The 16,347-nt window shown below is 46.4% G+C and overlaps 8 protein-coding genes and 1 non-coding gene across 9 annotated transcripts; 5 read left to right on the forward strand and 4 right to left on the reverse strand.

Annotated features, from left to right (window-relative positions):
• Positions 1-239: 239 nt before the first annotated feature.
• C8R40DRAFT_1160331 (terpenoid cyclases/protein prenyltransferase alpha-alpha toroid) lies at positions 240-1,798 on the reverse strand (the record flags this gene model as incomplete). The annotated part of the gene is made up of 2 exons (XM_046230003.1): positions 240-648; positions 732-1,798. 2 exons carry the CDS (start codon positions 1,796-1,798, stop codon positions 240-242), a joined length of 1,476 nt encoding a protein of 491 aa, XP_046087187.1.
• A 470-nt stretch (positions 1,799-2,268) lies between these two features.
• On the forward strand, positions 2,269-2,941 carry C8R40DRAFT_1068893 (uncharacterized protein; the record flags this gene model as incomplete). The annotated part of the gene is made up of 2 exons (XM_046226048.1): positions 2,269-2,376; positions 2,450-2,941. 2 exons carry the CDS (start codon positions 2,269-2,271, stop codon positions 2,939-2,941), a joined length of 600 nt encoding a protein of 199 aa, XP_046087188.1.
• Positions 2,942-3,687: 746 nt separating this feature from the next.
• On the forward strand, positions 3,688-4,769 carry C8R40DRAFT_1100817 (uncharacterized protein). The gene is made up of 2 exons (XM_046227917.1): positions 3,688-3,908; positions 4,042-4,769. Exons 1-2 carry the CDS (start codon positions 3,777-3,779, stop codon positions 4,696-4,698), a joined length of 789 nt encoding a protein of 262 aa, XP_046087189.1. The 5' UTR covers positions 3,688-3,776; the 3' UTR covers positions 4,699-4,769.
• A 50-nt stretch (positions 4,770-4,819) lies between these two features.
• Positions 4,820-4,907, reverse strand: C8R40DRAFT_t111. Its single transcript has one exon. It is a non-coding gene; the product is annotated as a tRNA-Asp (tRNA).
• A 941-nt stretch (positions 4,908-5,848) lies between these two features.
• C8R40DRAFT_150995 (uncharacterized protein) lies at positions 5,849-7,110 on the forward strand. The gene has a single exon (XM_046234179.1). It carries the CDS (start codon positions 6,315-6,317, stop codon positions 7,065-7,067), a length of 753 nt encoding a protein of 250 aa, XP_046087190.1. The 5' UTR covers positions 5,849-6,314; the 3' UTR covers positions 7,068-7,110.
• Positions 7,111-7,957: 847 nt separating this feature from the next.
• C8R40DRAFT_1043468 (uncharacterized protein) lies at positions 7,958-8,309 on the forward strand (the record flags this gene model as incomplete). Its single annotated transcript, XM_046224166.1, has 2 exons — positions 7,958-8,149; positions 8,274-8,309. The coding sequence occupies 2 exons, from the start codon at positions 7,958-7,960 to the stop codon at positions 8,307-8,309; spliced, it is 228 nt and encodes a 75-aa protein (XP_046087191.1).
• A 1,261-nt stretch (positions 8,310-9,570) lies between these two features.
• On the reverse strand, positions 9,571-10,053 carry C8R40DRAFT_1043370 (ankyrin repeat-containing domain protein; the record flags this gene model as incomplete). The annotated part of the gene is made up of 1 exon (XM_046224159.1): positions 9,571-10,053. A coding segment is annotated over one exon (483 nt), but the record flags the coding sequence as incomplete, so codon positions are not given.
• A 744-nt stretch (positions 10,054-10,797) lies between these two features.
• C8R40DRAFT_1186256 (uncharacterized protein) lies at positions 10,798-12,126 on the reverse strand (the record flags this gene model as incomplete). Its single annotated transcript, XM_046233004.1, has 5 exons — positions 12,047-12,126; positions 11,918-11,989; positions 11,656-11,862; positions 11,437-11,603; positions 10,798-11,388 (listed from the first exon to the last, which is right to left on the reverse strand). Coding segments are annotated over exons 1-5 (1,098 nt in total), but the record flags the coding sequence as incomplete, so codon positions are not given.
• A 566-nt stretch (positions 12,127-12,692) lies between these two features.
• On the forward strand, positions 12,693-16,138 carry C8R40DRAFT_1264757 (uncharacterized protein; the record flags this gene model as incomplete). The annotated part of the gene is made up of 11 exons (XM_046233897.1): positions 12,693-13,460; positions 13,515-13,582; positions 13,757-13,770; positions 13,850-13,904; positions 14,218-14,342; positions 14,530-14,659; positions 14,842-15,018; positions 15,142-15,333; positions 15,609-15,865; positions 15,892-15,959; positions 16,002-16,138. Exons 1-11 carry the CDS (start codon positions 13,175-13,177, stop codon positions 16,136-16,138), a joined length of 1,509 nt encoding a protein of 502 aa, XP_046087194.1. The 5' UTR covers positions 12,693-13,174.
• Positions 16,139-16,347: the final 209 nt, after the last annotated feature.

The raw sequence follows: 16,347 nt of genomic DNA on the forward strand, positions 1-16,347 counted from the left end.
GTGGGTGCTAGAAGAGCAGGTCAAGGTGGAAAGAACCATGATACATGTTCATTATTCAAATACAATTGTGATATTGTAACAATAAGTAAAAAGGAAAGACGCTTCCAAAGCAAGATCTGTAAACAAGACGACGGGTATCATAGATATCATCCCCGTACAACAACCATTCAAGAAGCTCACAAGAACCTTCCTCCGGGTCTCCAACTATTGGTATGTGGCTATAGCATTGGTGATCGCGACTACCGAAAATCTTCCCTCTCCTCCTCCCTGAACCACTTCATCATCGCCTCCGCATGAGTTTTGGTTAGGTTGAACAGCGGGTCGGTGCCATTCAATGTGATGGCAGGAGGAAGAGAAGCAGCAGTCTTCGGCGTGGTTGGTGTTGCTCTGGGAGTCGAGGAAGGTTGCGCTTGTGTAGACGAAGCGGAATCAGAAACGGTGGAGGAGGATGAGGATGAAGATAAAGGTGTTGATGATGTTATGGACGAGTCGGAGGGTGCCCCTTGTGCGGGTGCTGGCGATTCAGAAGAGGACGATGATGGTGATGATTGATCCGAAGAAGTAGGGGAGGATGTTTGTGGTTGAGATGCGTATTGGGCAGATGAAAGCCCTGCGAGATTATATAGTGTGTGATACATATCTGGTGACCTGAAAAAAAAAGGAATAGATGTGAGATTACTAGACCAAAGGATGGAGTATTGTCAGTGGATTACGTAGTAAATGACACTTACTTCGGAGGCTTATCTCTCAATCCACCAGCTGGATGTTGGGCAGCGTACAATATATATTCTTTCAGCCCCTCAGGATTCCATATCACATCTCCATCGCGTTCTTCCAGCTTGTCTAGAAGCGCAAAACACCCACCAACCCACCATGAATAACATCCATCCACCAGCTTATTCGTTCTTCCTCTGAATCCGTATAATTCATCCTCCCCACCCTGCATTTGGACTAGCCATCGTCGGAGGTTCCTGAAGTTCAATTTCTTTTCCGATGATGATGATGAGGAAGGGAACTCGAGTTCGAGCAAAACCCAAGCAGCCAATGCACAAAACGTGTACCCTCCGTGAGCTTCACCTAACGGAGCCCACCGACCCTCGCCGATACCTATCGCAGCACTAGCAAAACCGCCTTCATACGTCTGACATCCTCTCACCCATTCTTTTGTCCCTCTAACCAACTCCTCAGTCATCATATTCAACAATTTCGCTACAGCCAACAAACAATACACACCCCTCACATCGACTTCTCCATTCGACGATACGCGGAACGAGCCGTCTGGGTGTTTTAAGGAGAGAAATAGCCTATACAACGCACGCCTGTCGATCCGCGTCCACGGCGTAATCGACTTGACGCTGTCACTATCAGGTTTCGATGATGGATCCGGGGCACCAACAATAGCCAATGTACAGATAGCCGCGTATGTTGGTAATAAATGCGCTGCCTGGCCTGGTCCACCTCCGAATCCACCCTCGTTGGGGTTCTGCATCGCAAGAATGCCTTCAGCGGCCTTGTCTTTGTTGCCTTGGTCTAATTCGACTTTGAGTAAGCTCAGGCTTTGGAGAGACCAGAAGAGCAGCCAGGGCTGAGAGGCATCTTGGGAGGTGTATCTGGCTGGAAGACCTTGGAGAAGGTGACGTCCAAGAAATCCTAGGTGGAGGTTGGTATCAAGAATTCCAGATTGGATTGGCGTTGGTTTCTCTGAGCGACTGGATGGACTGGGTCTTACCAACAGGGCGACAGTGGATTTTTGAGAGACAGATGTTGGCGTTGGGTAATTATCATCTATCTGGACCATCCTAACAAACTGCAAAGCGTAGATGGATGGTGATGGTTAAGAGATTATTGTTATTGTTCTTTATCCAATCAGTTGGGCGCCTGACGAGCGCTAAATTTCCACCATTGCGGTGACTGGTTCGAGTCTACTTTCATCCCTTCTCCCACTACGGTTTATTTCGCTGGTCGAGTTCACCACAACCACGAACGAGTTTTTCCACTTTGCGCAAACCTCACAATCCAGTACTCCTAGGTCTCATCCTTTGCTGGCTCAAAGGATCTACCACGGACCGTATCGCATACTTTGTTCACTGCAGTCTGCTTGCTTCGCTGAATAGTCTGATACAGTAAGTTTGTTTGCTAGAATATTCTAACGAGCATTGACAATGTAATTATTTTGGCTGTTCTTTTTCTGAATCGTTTCTATCCTTGATCAATGTCCATTCTGACATCTACAGAAATTACACTCCTGGTCGACCCGACGATAGCCCAATGCACCTCAGGCATCTCGTATCCTTCACGATTCCTCTCATTATCTTGCTCTTCAGGGCTGTACATTCGATACCCGGTGCACATGCGGTGCCTATCGACTCGGAGGCGGTAAGTTCTCTCTTATCTGCTCTATCATATTTGAAATCTTTGATTGACAAATACATATTAATGATTTCTTTAGATCATTTTTCGGGAACCCAACTGGAATACTCGGGATAATGGCGGAAATGTAGTCCCAGTTCCAGAGGTTGTGGGTTCGACCATCAACGTTGATCTACACGCTCGATTCATCCACAACCCACCTCTCCACCGTCTCCGTCAAGACATCATCAAGATATTCTGTACTAACACCAAACCCTCCACTACTCCTCCTCCACCTCCAAATTCCCTAATCACTCTCCAAGAGGACATTACCAAATTCGTCACTGCAGCGAAAAGCGCTATGGGTCTCAAAGGTCTCGGGGATCCGAAAGTGGAGTTTACTAATCCGGAAAAGTGCGTGTTTGTATCGATGGAGGCGCCGGTGGAGTATACTGTGCAGGTGGAGGGGCACACGAACTGTGCCGAGAGGGAGACGAGCTTTTGCAGGGGAACAATGTATCAGAGGGCTGGGAAAGCGACGATCAAGGCTGAGAATAACACACTGCTTTATCCGCCGCCGCTGGCGAAGTAGTGATTATTCTGGGACAAGGAGATTAGGAAGTGCTTATCACCGGTCCCTATAACACTCCAATGTCCATCCATTAGCCAGTGTGAATCAGAATGTCACTGTGTGATCCAATAAGCGCTGGTATTAGACTCCTTACGAAACTAACTTTTTTTTCTTCTTCCTCTCCTTAGTAGTGATCTGAACGAACGAACGAAAGATAGAACGTAGTATGCCTATCACAGAGCTTCAAGCTTGAATGAGGAATGCTCCTGAAAGCTCGTGTATATATATAACCGACGGTCCTCCGACGGTTTGGACAGGATTGTGCACTGGTATCCATGTAATAACTCTGCGACCCTCTAGCACAGTTTCATCTCCCCTCTTTATTATTGAAGTCTTCCCCCAAACTCGCTCTTACACACCCCACTTATCCCACCGATATCTTCACGGTTACTCGCTGGTCGAGTTTACCTTCTTGAACCTCGTACATTCCCCGTTTTCCGCTCGACTTGTGTTCTCCTGGGAGGAAAGACTACAGATATACTGCCTAGACACAGGGTGTTTATACATATACTGGTGACTGTACGTTGCGCGGAATTCGTTTGTGTCGACATAACTTTGATTTACCCTCGAAACTATCGATGGTAGTATTAGAAAGTACAAGAATGCATCTATCGGCTTCACTCCTCTCCTCTATCGCTTCCTTGAGCCTTATGCTTCTCGTTACGGTACCTATGGTACACACCGCTCCTCTGAACCGGAGTCCATACTCAAGTCCGGTAGGTGTCTTATTCTGTTATTCTTCAGTAACGACAAGGACGAGAAATGCCATGCTGTCACTGAATTCATTCGAACTTCAATGCAGACTCACAAACTTGATATAACTGACGACTTTCAACCCCTCTTCCACGTCCCGCAGGTCACTCTCCAAGATCAGGATACCAAGGCTGCATACAGAGTCCGTTCGGAACTTGATGCACGAAATATTCTGGTGAGTGTGACTGCTAGCGGGGTGCTGATACTTATAGATACTTTGAACTATGCGACGCGTTACATACATCCTGTTTTTTGATAAATAATCTATCTTTTCGGTATTGATATTTTCTCTATCTTTGCTCTTTCAGCCCGTTCCACGAGCCAGCCAGTGGGACATGAATATCGATCACGATGATAATAACAACGAGTTCCTCTCACCTGGGGCTCCAGGACTTGACTCTGAATCTACAGATCCAGTCCAATCTCATTCAACTCCAACCCCCTTCTCAATCTCACTCCTTAACACTAGCAACCTCCACCAGTACCCCCGCGCATTCCGAAAACACCTCCAAACCCTCCGAAACGTAAACTTCCAAAATCTAAACCCCTTCCGCAAAACCATATCCATCACCATAACGTTCCTCGAGCCGACCAAATACTTGCACTACACTGGCACAGGATCTATCACCACTCCCACGACGCAAGCCCAGGCAACGCTTATCGAGAACGTCGAGAGACTGGTTAATGACGGGAGAGGAAAGCTCGGGTTGCAAGATGACAGTAGCGGAAAGAGTATGAGTAAACTGAAGATCCAATACGACCCGATACACGGGAAGAAAAACCCATATTATATCTCAGACGACGTCGATGCGAGGTTCTGGATAAAGGTAAATAATGTGAATTCAAAATGTGGGATCGCAAACTCGAAATTTGCGCTTGAGAGTTGTTATGGGGCGGTAGGGTGGAAGAAGGGGGAGAAGGGAGGGACGATAAGTGATTCCAATGATAAAGTGCTTTATCCGTAGACGGTGATCAGGTTTAGAATGTATCGGGTGTTTAACATAGGATATGGAACATACTGTTGCGATTGAGGAGCTAAAATGTATATAACAAAAAGCCTAAAACTTTTCTGCTTAGTATCAATCACTCCCTGGCTGGGAGTCGAACCCAGCTTTCGCGCGGAAGTTGATTCACAGTGACAGGCGCGTGTACTAAACCGATATACTACCAGGGATTGAAGAATGGACACAATATTTACTAGACATTCTTGGAGGTTCTTAGCTTTGAGTGCATGCAGTTTCTGAAACTTGACCTTGAGCTTAATTGCAGTAACTTGAACATAATAGTACGCCGGTCAGTCTACTTGAGAATAGTGAATCATTCTGCCTTCGAAATTTCAGATTTTAGCTTTTAAATTTTAAGATCAGTCTAGACCAACCTCCGGACCGATATCCCCGATCAGAAAACATATTAGGGGCTCGTGGATTCCTCGTTTTTTCAATTTCAATTTCCTGTCTAATCTTTTTTTCCCCGTTCTAGATCCATTTGAACGCAATTCAACTCTTTCCGGGCTGTCTATCCTCGTCCGTTACCTGGTTTTTTTGTTCCAATTCGTCGTACAAAGATGGGCAACTCTCAATCGAATCAGAGCCAACAACAACCTAGCAGTGCATATTCACCTACGGGATCACGACGATTTGGGAGTCCTAGGCCTAGGACGTCGAGTGCAGCTACTGCGGCGTCGTCGCCGAAGCGGTCTAGTTCATTGAGGTCGGCAACGAAACCCACGAGAGCACAGTCGCCTTCATCGTTTACACCGCCCTCGAATACGAGATCAGGGTCCACGAGAGTGAGATCGCCACAACCGCAACCATCTTCATCATCATCGTCCTCACAGTACCAACAACCGACATCACCGTCACCGTCCAACAGAGTAAGATCTCCGATACCTATTGGATCCAGGCTAGCACCCAGGGAGAGAGAGATCAGAGATGCTTGGGAGAGGGAGATCAAGGAACGGGAAGCTAGGGAGGTGAAAGAACGAGAAAAAATCGCAAAGGAAAAGGAAAAGTTCCAGCCGCCATATGTTCACCGGTCACTACAGACGAAGAAAAAGAGTTTGGAATTGCCTGATTTGGCGTTGACGCAGGTTACAACGCCGACGCCGAGTTCTGCTTCAGCTGCTGCACAGGCGATACCAATTCCTGAGAGACAACCTGGGGCAGGTTATCAGTATTCTACACCGATACATATCCGAAGCAGATCCAGTTCTCGTCCTCCAGACTTGCCTAATCCACAATCTACTGCCGGTCCTGTTGCTGGTCATGACTATCCCCGCATCGTCGTCCGTTCCTCAATCCCCCTCCCAGCTAATCTCCTTATCGCAGAAGCTAAAGCCGCACAAGCCACCCAAGCGAAATTGGTACTAGCGGAATCTGATTCTGAAGAAATCAATAACAGCAATGCTGTAGCTCAATCACCGTCGTTGTTGATTCCACCGATTTCACCACCGGCACATAGAGTCAACCCACAGCCAAGCGAGGGTGAACCGACGTATTTGGTAAAGATATCATGGCATGGTGGAGGTAAAGAGGTGTTTCTAACACGTGCTGGGGACGATGACTGGAATGGTAGGAAGAAGATGGAGAAGGAAGTAGAGGAAGAAGAAGATTTCGAGGAGAATTCGGAAAAACAAACCCACGAATCCATTATCGCTGGTAAAGGCCCTACTCAGGTCTGTCACACCGGGACCACATTCAGCACGATTATTGCACTCCCACGCGGAACTCACCACCTCCGCTTCCTCGTCGATGGCCAAGCACGTGTAGCAGATGATTTACCTACCGCTGTAGACGATAACGGGAGTTTAGCGAACTATGTTGCCGTAGGGCTCGGCAGTGTGGGGGATGCTGCTGCCGGGGACGCCGCGGGGGACATTGCGTCGGGGGATTCTCCGACGACGTTGGTCGTTGCAGAAGGTGTAGACGGTGCAGAAGTCGTTGCTGTTGCTGTCGACGACGTGGACGTCGTTGTGGCGCAACCGGAAAAGACTCCCCGACCTGGCGATGATCATATCTCTGAATTTGTTGTTCCAGATATCCATCCACATCCCACCCGTGTTGACTCGCATTCGTCGTTTTGGTCAGAGAACGAATACACAGAAAGTCATCCCCCCTCGTTGTCGTCTTCCCCTCAGACGGTTATATCTCCTTTGACTTCTATTGATCCGAATGCATCAGCAACTGTTAATAACCTTCAGACACCTATCAGGATAAGAAAAGTTCCGTATGCGCCGCGATGGACTAGGGAGATCCCGTTGGAGCTTTTGGAAGCGGCGGCGGATGAGGAGAGTTATTTATCGTATGAGAACGAGTTGGAGAATGCACATGCGTGAGTTATTTACTTCAACTCGTTTGTATACAATATAGCACTGGACGAATATGGGGGCGAACCTTCCGGATTTCTCCCGCCTTGCCCTTGTTCCAACCGATTAATCAGAACGTGGGCTCGTCGATTGGGTTCTTATCCGATTTTTTCTTCTGAATTCTTCCTTTCTTTCAACTCTTTGTCTTTCTCTGGCAATTTGCTGACATCACCCTTTATACTATCAGCGCCGGCCGCAGAATCCACATCACCGGCTTTGTCCCCCTACCCAACATCCCCCCAGCCCCGCGTCTTCCACGCTACCTCGACAAACTCATCCTCAACAACCCCGTCGTACCGCCCATAGCGCGAAACGGGTCTCCGAACACGAGTGGGACAACGAGTCCAAGTGGAGCTGCAGGTGCGAGTGTTGGTGCGGGTAATGATATTGGCAACGGAAGCGATAACAATCCAGCGGGTATTGCGGGTATAGGTGCTGGATTGGGTGAACGCACCTCCCGGGAATCGAGGGATTCACGTACTCGGGACAGAGAGGGGTATCCTCCGTTGTCTCCTTCGCGTGAGGGGAGAAATGGGAGTCGAGATGGGGGTAGGGATGGGAGAGATGGAAGTAGAGATCGTAGAGACGGGAGAAACTCGAGAGAGCTTCGGGAAGGAAGAAGGCGGGAGAGGGAGTGGAAGAGTATGAGTATGGTTTTAGCTGAAGGGGGTGAGGTTGACCCTGCGCAAGGACCAAATGCAAATGCGAATGCACCGGAAAACGCAGAGAAATCTAGGGGTTCAGAAAGACAGAGGAGTAACACCCTCGACCGTCCGTTACCTATTACCACAGCAAGTGGGACGGATGTTTCTCATCATCCCTCTGCGTCTACCTCTCAACCTCCAACATCAATCTCAATGATGCCGGCTATACCAGAACCCTGGGGCCCCTCTTCGCATATATCGAACTCCAACGCGAATGCTATCCCCTCTATTGCGGATGACGCATCTGTGTTACCTGTCCCCTCGCATGTAGTGCTGCACCATCTATGCACGAGTGCGATGCGGAACGGGGTGTTGGCTGTCGGGGAGACCATTAGGTATAGAAAAAAGGTGGGTACCGCATTACTGTCCTTTTTTCCTATTGAGAGTCCGTTATCTTCTCCATTTCACTGCTGCTTGTTACTTGTTGCATCTCAACTAAACTAATTGATCTCTCCCTCTCTCTCCTTCACAGTTCGTCACGACGATATACTACAAGCCTACTTCATAGGGTGCGTCGAATTCGACACTACGTTGGTGTCATAGGTGCACCCACTCGCAGGCGACAAGAAGGCAGGAATATACACGATATAACTGGGACACTCCATGAATGATGGGAGTGGTGTACTGCAATCTTCGCAAGAATATCATAGGAGACATTATAGGAGACAAGGAGAACAAACGGATGAATATCTCATTGTATTTTAAAGAACATATATTGTATTGGGACTCTTTGGTGTATTTTTCCCCACTCCTTCATCTTCTCCTCTATCTTTCACCCAGGGTACAAGTTTCTTCTTCCCCTTGTTCTAAGATCTTTCCTGTACTTTCCTTCTGTACCATGTTTGTTGCAATACATAGGCACCAGACACTTGCTCGGTACTGCCAAGTTCAAGCTCAAACCTCAATCTCACCCAGAACTCAAAACTCATGTGCCCTAATTTTTTACTTCTACAATGCCACTGAGGACAGCAAGTTGTCTCTCACAGAGGGATGGTGGTGCAGGGGATTGAGGAGCCCAATGAGGGGTGGCGGAGTGGCTTTGTTGTTAATGAGGTAGAGGAAGTAAGGAAGGAAAGGATGTGTTTCCGGAAAATGATATGGAGGTTGCTGAGGGTGGGGTGGGTGCTCCTCCACCTATACTAGCTCCACCACTGCATTCCCCATCCCCCACTTTTGCTCCTAGTTGACAACCTAATGGAACTGCAACCAAAACTGATAGATACATAGTCATTGTGTTATATGACTATGATGCTGCTGAGGACAACAAATTGACATTCAAGGAGGGGGATATGATTGTTGGTATTGGCGCCGTTAGTGATGAGTGGTGGAGTTGAAAAGTTGAAGGTGGAGATGGAAGTTGGGCTGTTTTTGGTGAATTAAATTGAGATGCAGTAGGGTAGGGGTGGTCACATCATAATTTTTTCTTCTTGTGTTGTTTCTAAAATTCCTCTTTGCTTGACACTTTTTCCATGTCTATTTATGGCATATTGGCTATAAACATGTACTCAACCAATTACCGCCAGGGAGTTATGAGGGAATGAATGAATGGATGGCTATGGCTATGGTTATCACTCATTCATATAACTTATAAGACTTGTGTGAGTACATATAAAAAAGATGTAAAGAATATATAGAGATAGAGGAAGAAAGAATGGAACATACATAGTATTACTAAGGCCAATATGTGTACCTTCTATTTAAACTAATGTGTCAGCCTGGGGTTTTGACCTTGTCTCAGCTTCATTGTGAAGAGCTGGACCTCTTCAAACCTATGCCAATGTCCCTGCCAATGAGTTGATCATCTTGGAGGCTTGAATGGTATAGGGTTCCAGGAAATTGGCAACATCAGGTTTTTCCCCATGTTTTGCTGCTTGCAATGCAGTTCCATAAAGTCCCTGGGCCATAACATCAGCACCATGTTCAACTAGATATTTCACAATATGTAGGTGGCCAAAATATGCTGCTACATTTAGTGCATTCCCATATCTTCCTCCCTGTGCATTGACATTTGCATTGTTCTCTACAAGAAACTTGACTATATCTACATTTTCCCTGGATGCTGCTGCCTGCAGTGCATTCCCAAAATACCCTCCCTGTGCATTCACATCTGCATTGTTTTCCACAAGAAACTTGACTATATCCAGATTTTGCTTCCATACTGCTGCATGCAGTGCATTTCCATATTTCCCTCCCTGTACATTCACATCTGCATTGTTCTGTACAAGAAATTGGACTATATCCAAATTTTTCCCTCATGCTGCTGCATGCAGTGCATTCTCTCCCATTCCCTGTGCATTGGCATTGGCACCATTCTCCACAAGAACTTGAACCAATTCCCAATCACAGTCTGACACTGCCTTCAACAGTGCATTATCTTTCCACTCTTGGGTAATTCCCAATTTTTCAAAATCCATTTCTGTGAGCCTTGACTTGGAATACTTGAAATATTTTGAAATAATATCTAATTTCCAATTGGACATCAGATAGTTCCAATGAGCTACTGTTCCCTTCTTCAATAACTCCCTTGCTTCATATGAGAAGATAAACTCATGAAGAACAAGTGGAACTTGGGAGTTCAATTTTTGTGAATTATGTCTCTTGAATTTTGGTAATGTAGTCCAAAAGGCTTTGGCAACTCTATCTGCATAATTTTCAAGTTTAGAATATTTATAGTGCTCAAGATACCTTAGAAATTCATAAATGGGTTGATCAAGGATTTCTTGAATGGATTGATTTGACTCTAGAGAAAGAAGCCAAACAAGGATGTCTTCCATTATTGACTTTTTTTTGTCCTCTTTTGTCAGATGTTCAAGCTCAGTATTCTTCAATGAGGCTTGCAAAATTGATGGAAAACTATCTTTCTTCTTGGAATTTGAATTGAGACCCCAATGCTCTGGGGAATCATTCCTTTTCTTGGCAGTTTGAGTAACATCTTGGAATTTGACTATGATCCATCTGAATGACCATAATAGAACCTTAGATGGGTAAATTATGTATTCTGCTGGCACAAAAAGCAATGGTATCCTGTAAGGACACTCTAGCCATACTTGAGGCATAAGGAGACTCCCTAGATAGAATGTGAATGTAAGACTTGTCACAGTGACAACAATCCAGGACAGAGAGCTATGAAGCCCTAGAATGTACAATGACAATCCTATCAGGAATAGGGCCAGTGATGTATGCAGGATCAGGGGAAGAATTCCCACAATTTCTGGGACCTTCCATTTTACAAGTCCATTATATCTGAATTGACGGATCAAGGCTTTTTGCTGGGCACTTCCAGCTAATATGGAGCTATATGCTTGAAGCCACTGCTTGACAAGGACTGACAAGAGTGCAGTGACCAAGGCTAGTGACAAGCTAGCAAGGAATAGACCATTGATCCAAAGATCATCAGTAGCCACTGAGGCATTCAGTAAATCCACAGAGGATTTAGGAATTGCATTGATGGCAGTCATATTTCCTGCAGCTCTGAGGATTTGAACCTGCTCCACTAACAGGACTGCAGTGATTTGGGAATAATCTGGTTGAAGGGCAGATATGGTTGCAATGACAAAGGATGTTACAACACCAGAGAAAAGTGCTGCCTGTTTAAATGTTAAGTCAGCTCAAACAATGCATATGGCAATACTCACAAATACTAGCAAGGAATCAATTGTGTCTCTGAATCCTCTCATCAGATCATCATCAAAGTTCTCCACCTCATCCAGATAAACCTTGAAGACACGGGAATTGTCATTCAACTCCTCACCAAGAGGTTCATCATCTGGATATTTCTCCTTATAATTAAATGTCCTCCCTCCTGATCAAATTACAATATGTTAGCTATGTCCTAAGTATCACAAATATCTTACCTGTATATGGAGATTGATAAGAGGAAATTCCCAAGAGGGGTGGGGCTGTCTCTTCCTTCTTAATGTTTACTTGACTTGAAGCCTGCTTCTGGGCTGGAATATCTGCATCCCCTTGTACAGCTGTGTCAGTACTGGGGGGAATTGGATTATCTGAGGGCCTGGAATGTTCAGGTTCAAGGGGGGAGGAGATTGTGCTTGGCACAGGTGCTGGAGAGTTGGCATTACACTTATTTGCACTTAAGATAAATGGATACTTCTTCACCTGAACCAATTTCATTCTCTATCTGTTTCATGTTCCCTGTTGAAGAAGATTGAGACTGTGAAACATCCGAATCTGCTGAGAAGTATATTAGTCTGAGTAGTATAGGTGCCTATGAGGGAATAGTTATACCCTGGTATTCAGGAGCTTTCTGTTCTTTATCATCCTGAATTGTGGAATTTGCTTCAGACATCTTTCAAGTACTGTTGATGCGGGGACTCGGATATCAGACTGAAGCGGGAATGGACTGAATTTATACTCTGTCGGTGGTGTACACATGTTTTCAATAATCCTTCCACCTGTCCACTCGCTGTCCTCATGTATGGTACGTGCCTGTAATATATTTCTACTTCTATTCTGCCAAAATAAGCAAGATCACCGGCAGGCATTCTCTCTTCCTCTCAAGTCCTCTCTGGGAGCCAGCAGCTCAACCCGCACCAATTTCACCCCGCAATACTTAATATACCCTCATATTGACTTCTCCATTCGTCGAGAGCAGAAAGGGTCTTTCAAGGAGAGAAAAGTTTATACAATAGACTCGACGGCGCAATCGATCCGGGGTACCGGTCCAAACAGCCTAAATATCGTTCGTTCCTTCCCACCACCATAACCTGTTCATCGCCTCGCGGTTGCACGCGTTTATATCCAGTTTTTCCATAATTAAGAAGAGCTCTCAAGCATACCAACTGCGTTCTCCGCCAATGTGTTCAACGGAGATGCTCGCAACTCAGAAGATGGAATGGGAACACTGGAGTGAGCTGGGAATTGAGATAAGATACTGCCTCTGCGTAGAGTCAAATAGGTATCTCTATTGATCTACTTATCTTGTTATCATTCCAACACGTCAATCGATAGCTTTCTCCCAACTTCGGTACTAGTACTACCGAGGATCACAGGCACCTACCAAGCTTCTCCAACTATCTCTTCTCACAAATTTCAACACAGCTCATCCACAAAAACCTCGCAAATACTGTCTGTCTTTCTTCCTTTTCCTATTCCTTCGCTTTGTTTTCTTCTCGTCTCTACACTACAAATACCGCTGAAAATTCGAACTACGAGGACGTCAACCAATGCGTTCTTTCCATCGACAACGACGACTGCTCTCTTTATACCCTTTACTCCCGCCGTCACCCGTATATCCTCAAGACTTCGCTTCTGCAAGCGCCAGAACTCTCTCTCAGTTCTTGTCCAATCCAACTGTGCTTCACTCAGTTCCCGTCCTTTGTGTATCTCGCTGTTTCCTCTCGTTGAACGACGACCATGTCCTACACTGGCTTCTCAAACTCACCCGGTAGCATGCCGGGACACCTGACGGTCTATTCTAGTATGGCAGCGGAGAACGTTGTGGAAGTCGTGTTGCGAGAACGTAGAAATCCGGATTTTCTTGGGACCGTATTCAAAGGGAATGTTGGTTTGAACAAACCATTTTCAAGCCGAAAGCTGCAGTGGGGACAACCAATAACACGCGTGGACATCGATGCAAGTAGGATGGGACCGTTATCCTCGACCGCTGGTTCCACTAATGCGACCTCGACTCTTTTTGCAGGTGCCTCGTGATCCCGACCATGACCTTCAAGACAGCGTCCGTTTGGTCATAAAGATGTGATGAACGGCACTTGGAATGGACCTGAGAACGATCCCGAGATGACTCGAGGCGAGTTTGGAGCGGTAATTCGTCTTACGGTACCGAGGTTCGGGTGACGGAATAAAGGTCGGGAGAGCAGGAGAGGATGAGTTTCGGATTTAAGTTACACGTTGGGAGATGGTTATATGTGAATTACATTCGAGCGCAGTACAAACTTGAATCCACATGTATTATTTCACTTTTTGTATCATTCTCAGGTAACAATACAGAAGTATGTACTTACCACATTGTACGGCTGTAATGATAAACTGCGTATCGTTGAATTGTTTATGCTGTAACGAATTCGGAAGTCCACGTCGTCTCAGTATCAGTCTGGAGAATTGGGAAGGATATTGCATTGCCAACGTAAGTATACTATAGGGAAACTGACGGAAGAACTTTCATCATCCAGACTCTACCAATCCGCAACCTACCAGTGGTCCTGTTTCTAGCCACGAATACCCCAGCATCGTCGTCCGTTCCTCCGTTCCATTCCCAGCCAATCCGATCCTGATCACGACAGCTAAAGCCACCTGAGCCGCCCAGGCGAAATGGGTTCTAGCGGAATCTGATTCTCATGAACTTAACAACAACTCGATTAACAGTAACGCAGCGGCGCCACTATTGCAAGTTGCTGATTCCCCTGATCTCACCACCGGCACATACAGTCAATTCACAGCCAAACGAGGGCGAACCGACGCATTTGGTGAAGATATTGTGGTATGGTGGAGGTGGAGGTGGAGAGGGGTTGCCGACACGTACTGGAGATGATGATTGGAACGGTAGGACGAAAATCGACAAAGAGTAAGAGGAACAGGAGGAGGAGGAGGAGGAGGAGGGAAAATGTACTCACAAATCAATTATCGGTGGAGGTCAATCTGTGACTATAATTGAGAGCCTTGTCCAACGTTCCTTATTTTCGTGTCGGTGAAGAAAGACCGCAGGCAGGGATAGACTTGCATAGGTAGCATCTGAATGACGATGTTCAAAGCCTGAATGTAGAGCTGCATGAATCGCTAAACGACCAAGACTCTGAAGAAAGGACAGGAATAGTTGTCATCATTTGGAACAAGACATTTAAGCGGAATGCGACTTACTCTGGGTTCAGAACCGCAACTTTTGTATCTTGAATACACGAGGAGGTCTGTTTCGAGGCTTCCGCTCTGTCCACACTCACGCTTGTCCTCGCCTCTTCTCCTCTTCCCATACCTCCCTCCTCGAATTCAAATCCCAGTTATTCGAATTCTCGAAACCCCACACCCGCGACTGCACCCAAAAAACACACAATACCCACCATATACAGGTTCAGTCTCGTGTCGTGTCCGAATCATCTCTTCGTGACGTTGGGTTGGCGCGTGGTTGGCGCGATGTGGGCTGGCGCTTTTCCTGCGTTTCGTTCCTGTGCTCCTCTCTCTCCTTGGGTCGAGGTAGCTATGTTTGTGTAGACGAAACGATGGAGGAGATATCGTCAAGTCGGAAGGTGCATCTTGTGTGGAAGGGTCCGTTCCAATGCAACTAGGACGCTCAAAGGTTCCACGTCTACTCTCATCGCCGTCTTTCCAATATGATGGTGATGTTTATGACTGAGATGTGTATTGGGCAGCTCAAAGCCTGGCGAGAAGGTTCTGAGAGCAGAACTCCAGTAGCCAGTGAGCAAAACGGGTACGCTCCGCCTGAGCTGGGTGTCCTGTCGATCCGTGTTCACTACGAACATCGAAAACACTCACCGAATCACACCGATGCTCAAAATCCCTCGATGAAAGATCGGACCACTCTAGTTCGTACAGCACCCACGGTATGATGCCTTTTTTCGAAACAGTATTCACACTCATCTTCTGCGCCCTCTCTCCTCCTCCTCCTCCGATGTATTCAGTATGTGTACCTTGTATTGTTACATGAGAATGCTACACAAAAAGTGGAGTTTGCCTAAAACCATCTCCCGACGTGTAACTTAAATCCGAAACTCATCCTCTCCTGCTCTCCCGACCATTATTCCGTCACCCGAACCCCGGTACCATAAGGAAAATCCTGCTTCAAACTCGTCTCGAGTCACCTCGAGATCATTCCAAGGATTTTGACATCTATATGAGTAGACAGATGGTATATCGAATGTTGAGGGAGCCACAAAGGGAGTCGAGGTCCCACTATGGAAACCAGCAGTCGAAAACGATCCCAGCATACTTGCATCGATGTCCACGCATATTGTTGGTTGTCCCCACTGCGCCTTTCGACCCTCAAAGAATCGTTTTTCAAACCATTACTCCCTTCGAATACGGTCCCAAGGAAATCCGGAATTCGACCGCGATCCAGTGCGGGGCGATAAATAGGTTATTTGATACAATTATTGATGCAGCGGTGGTGGCAAGGAAAGAACATACGGGGCTGTTTGTACCAGTGCCCCGGATCGATTACGCCCAACAGGTGTGGCTATTTCTCTGATGGCATGTTCCGCTTGTTACGCAGTGTGTTTTGTTGAGAGCCCAGACCAGCGATTAGCATTCGTGGAGCTGCTGACTCTTATAGAGGACAGAGAGGTAGCTTTGAGAGGCACTGGAAGGAGCAGCGGGAGATGTCGAGGAGAAGAGAATGCCTGCCAATAATACCAAAGATCATATCTATGAACTCAGCGCTGGGTTTAATCAGAAGTGCAATTGAGAGTAAAAATATATATCGGACAGGTATCATGATTCATACACAAGGCAGTGGTTGACAGCAAATAGACAGATGGAATACTCATTGAATACACATGTACACCATCCGACCAGAGTATAAATCTAGGTCCATTTTCCCAGGTTCGGTCTCATATCCC

This window comes from Lentinula edodes (assembly GCF_021015755.1).
Source record: "Lentinula edodes strain Le(Bin) 0899 ss11 chromosome Unknown C8R40scaffold_14, whole genome shotgun sequence".
Taxonomy (NCBI): domain Eukaryota; kingdom Fungi; phylum Basidiomycota; class Agaricomycetes; order Agaricales; family Omphalotaceae; genus Lentinula; species Lentinula edodes.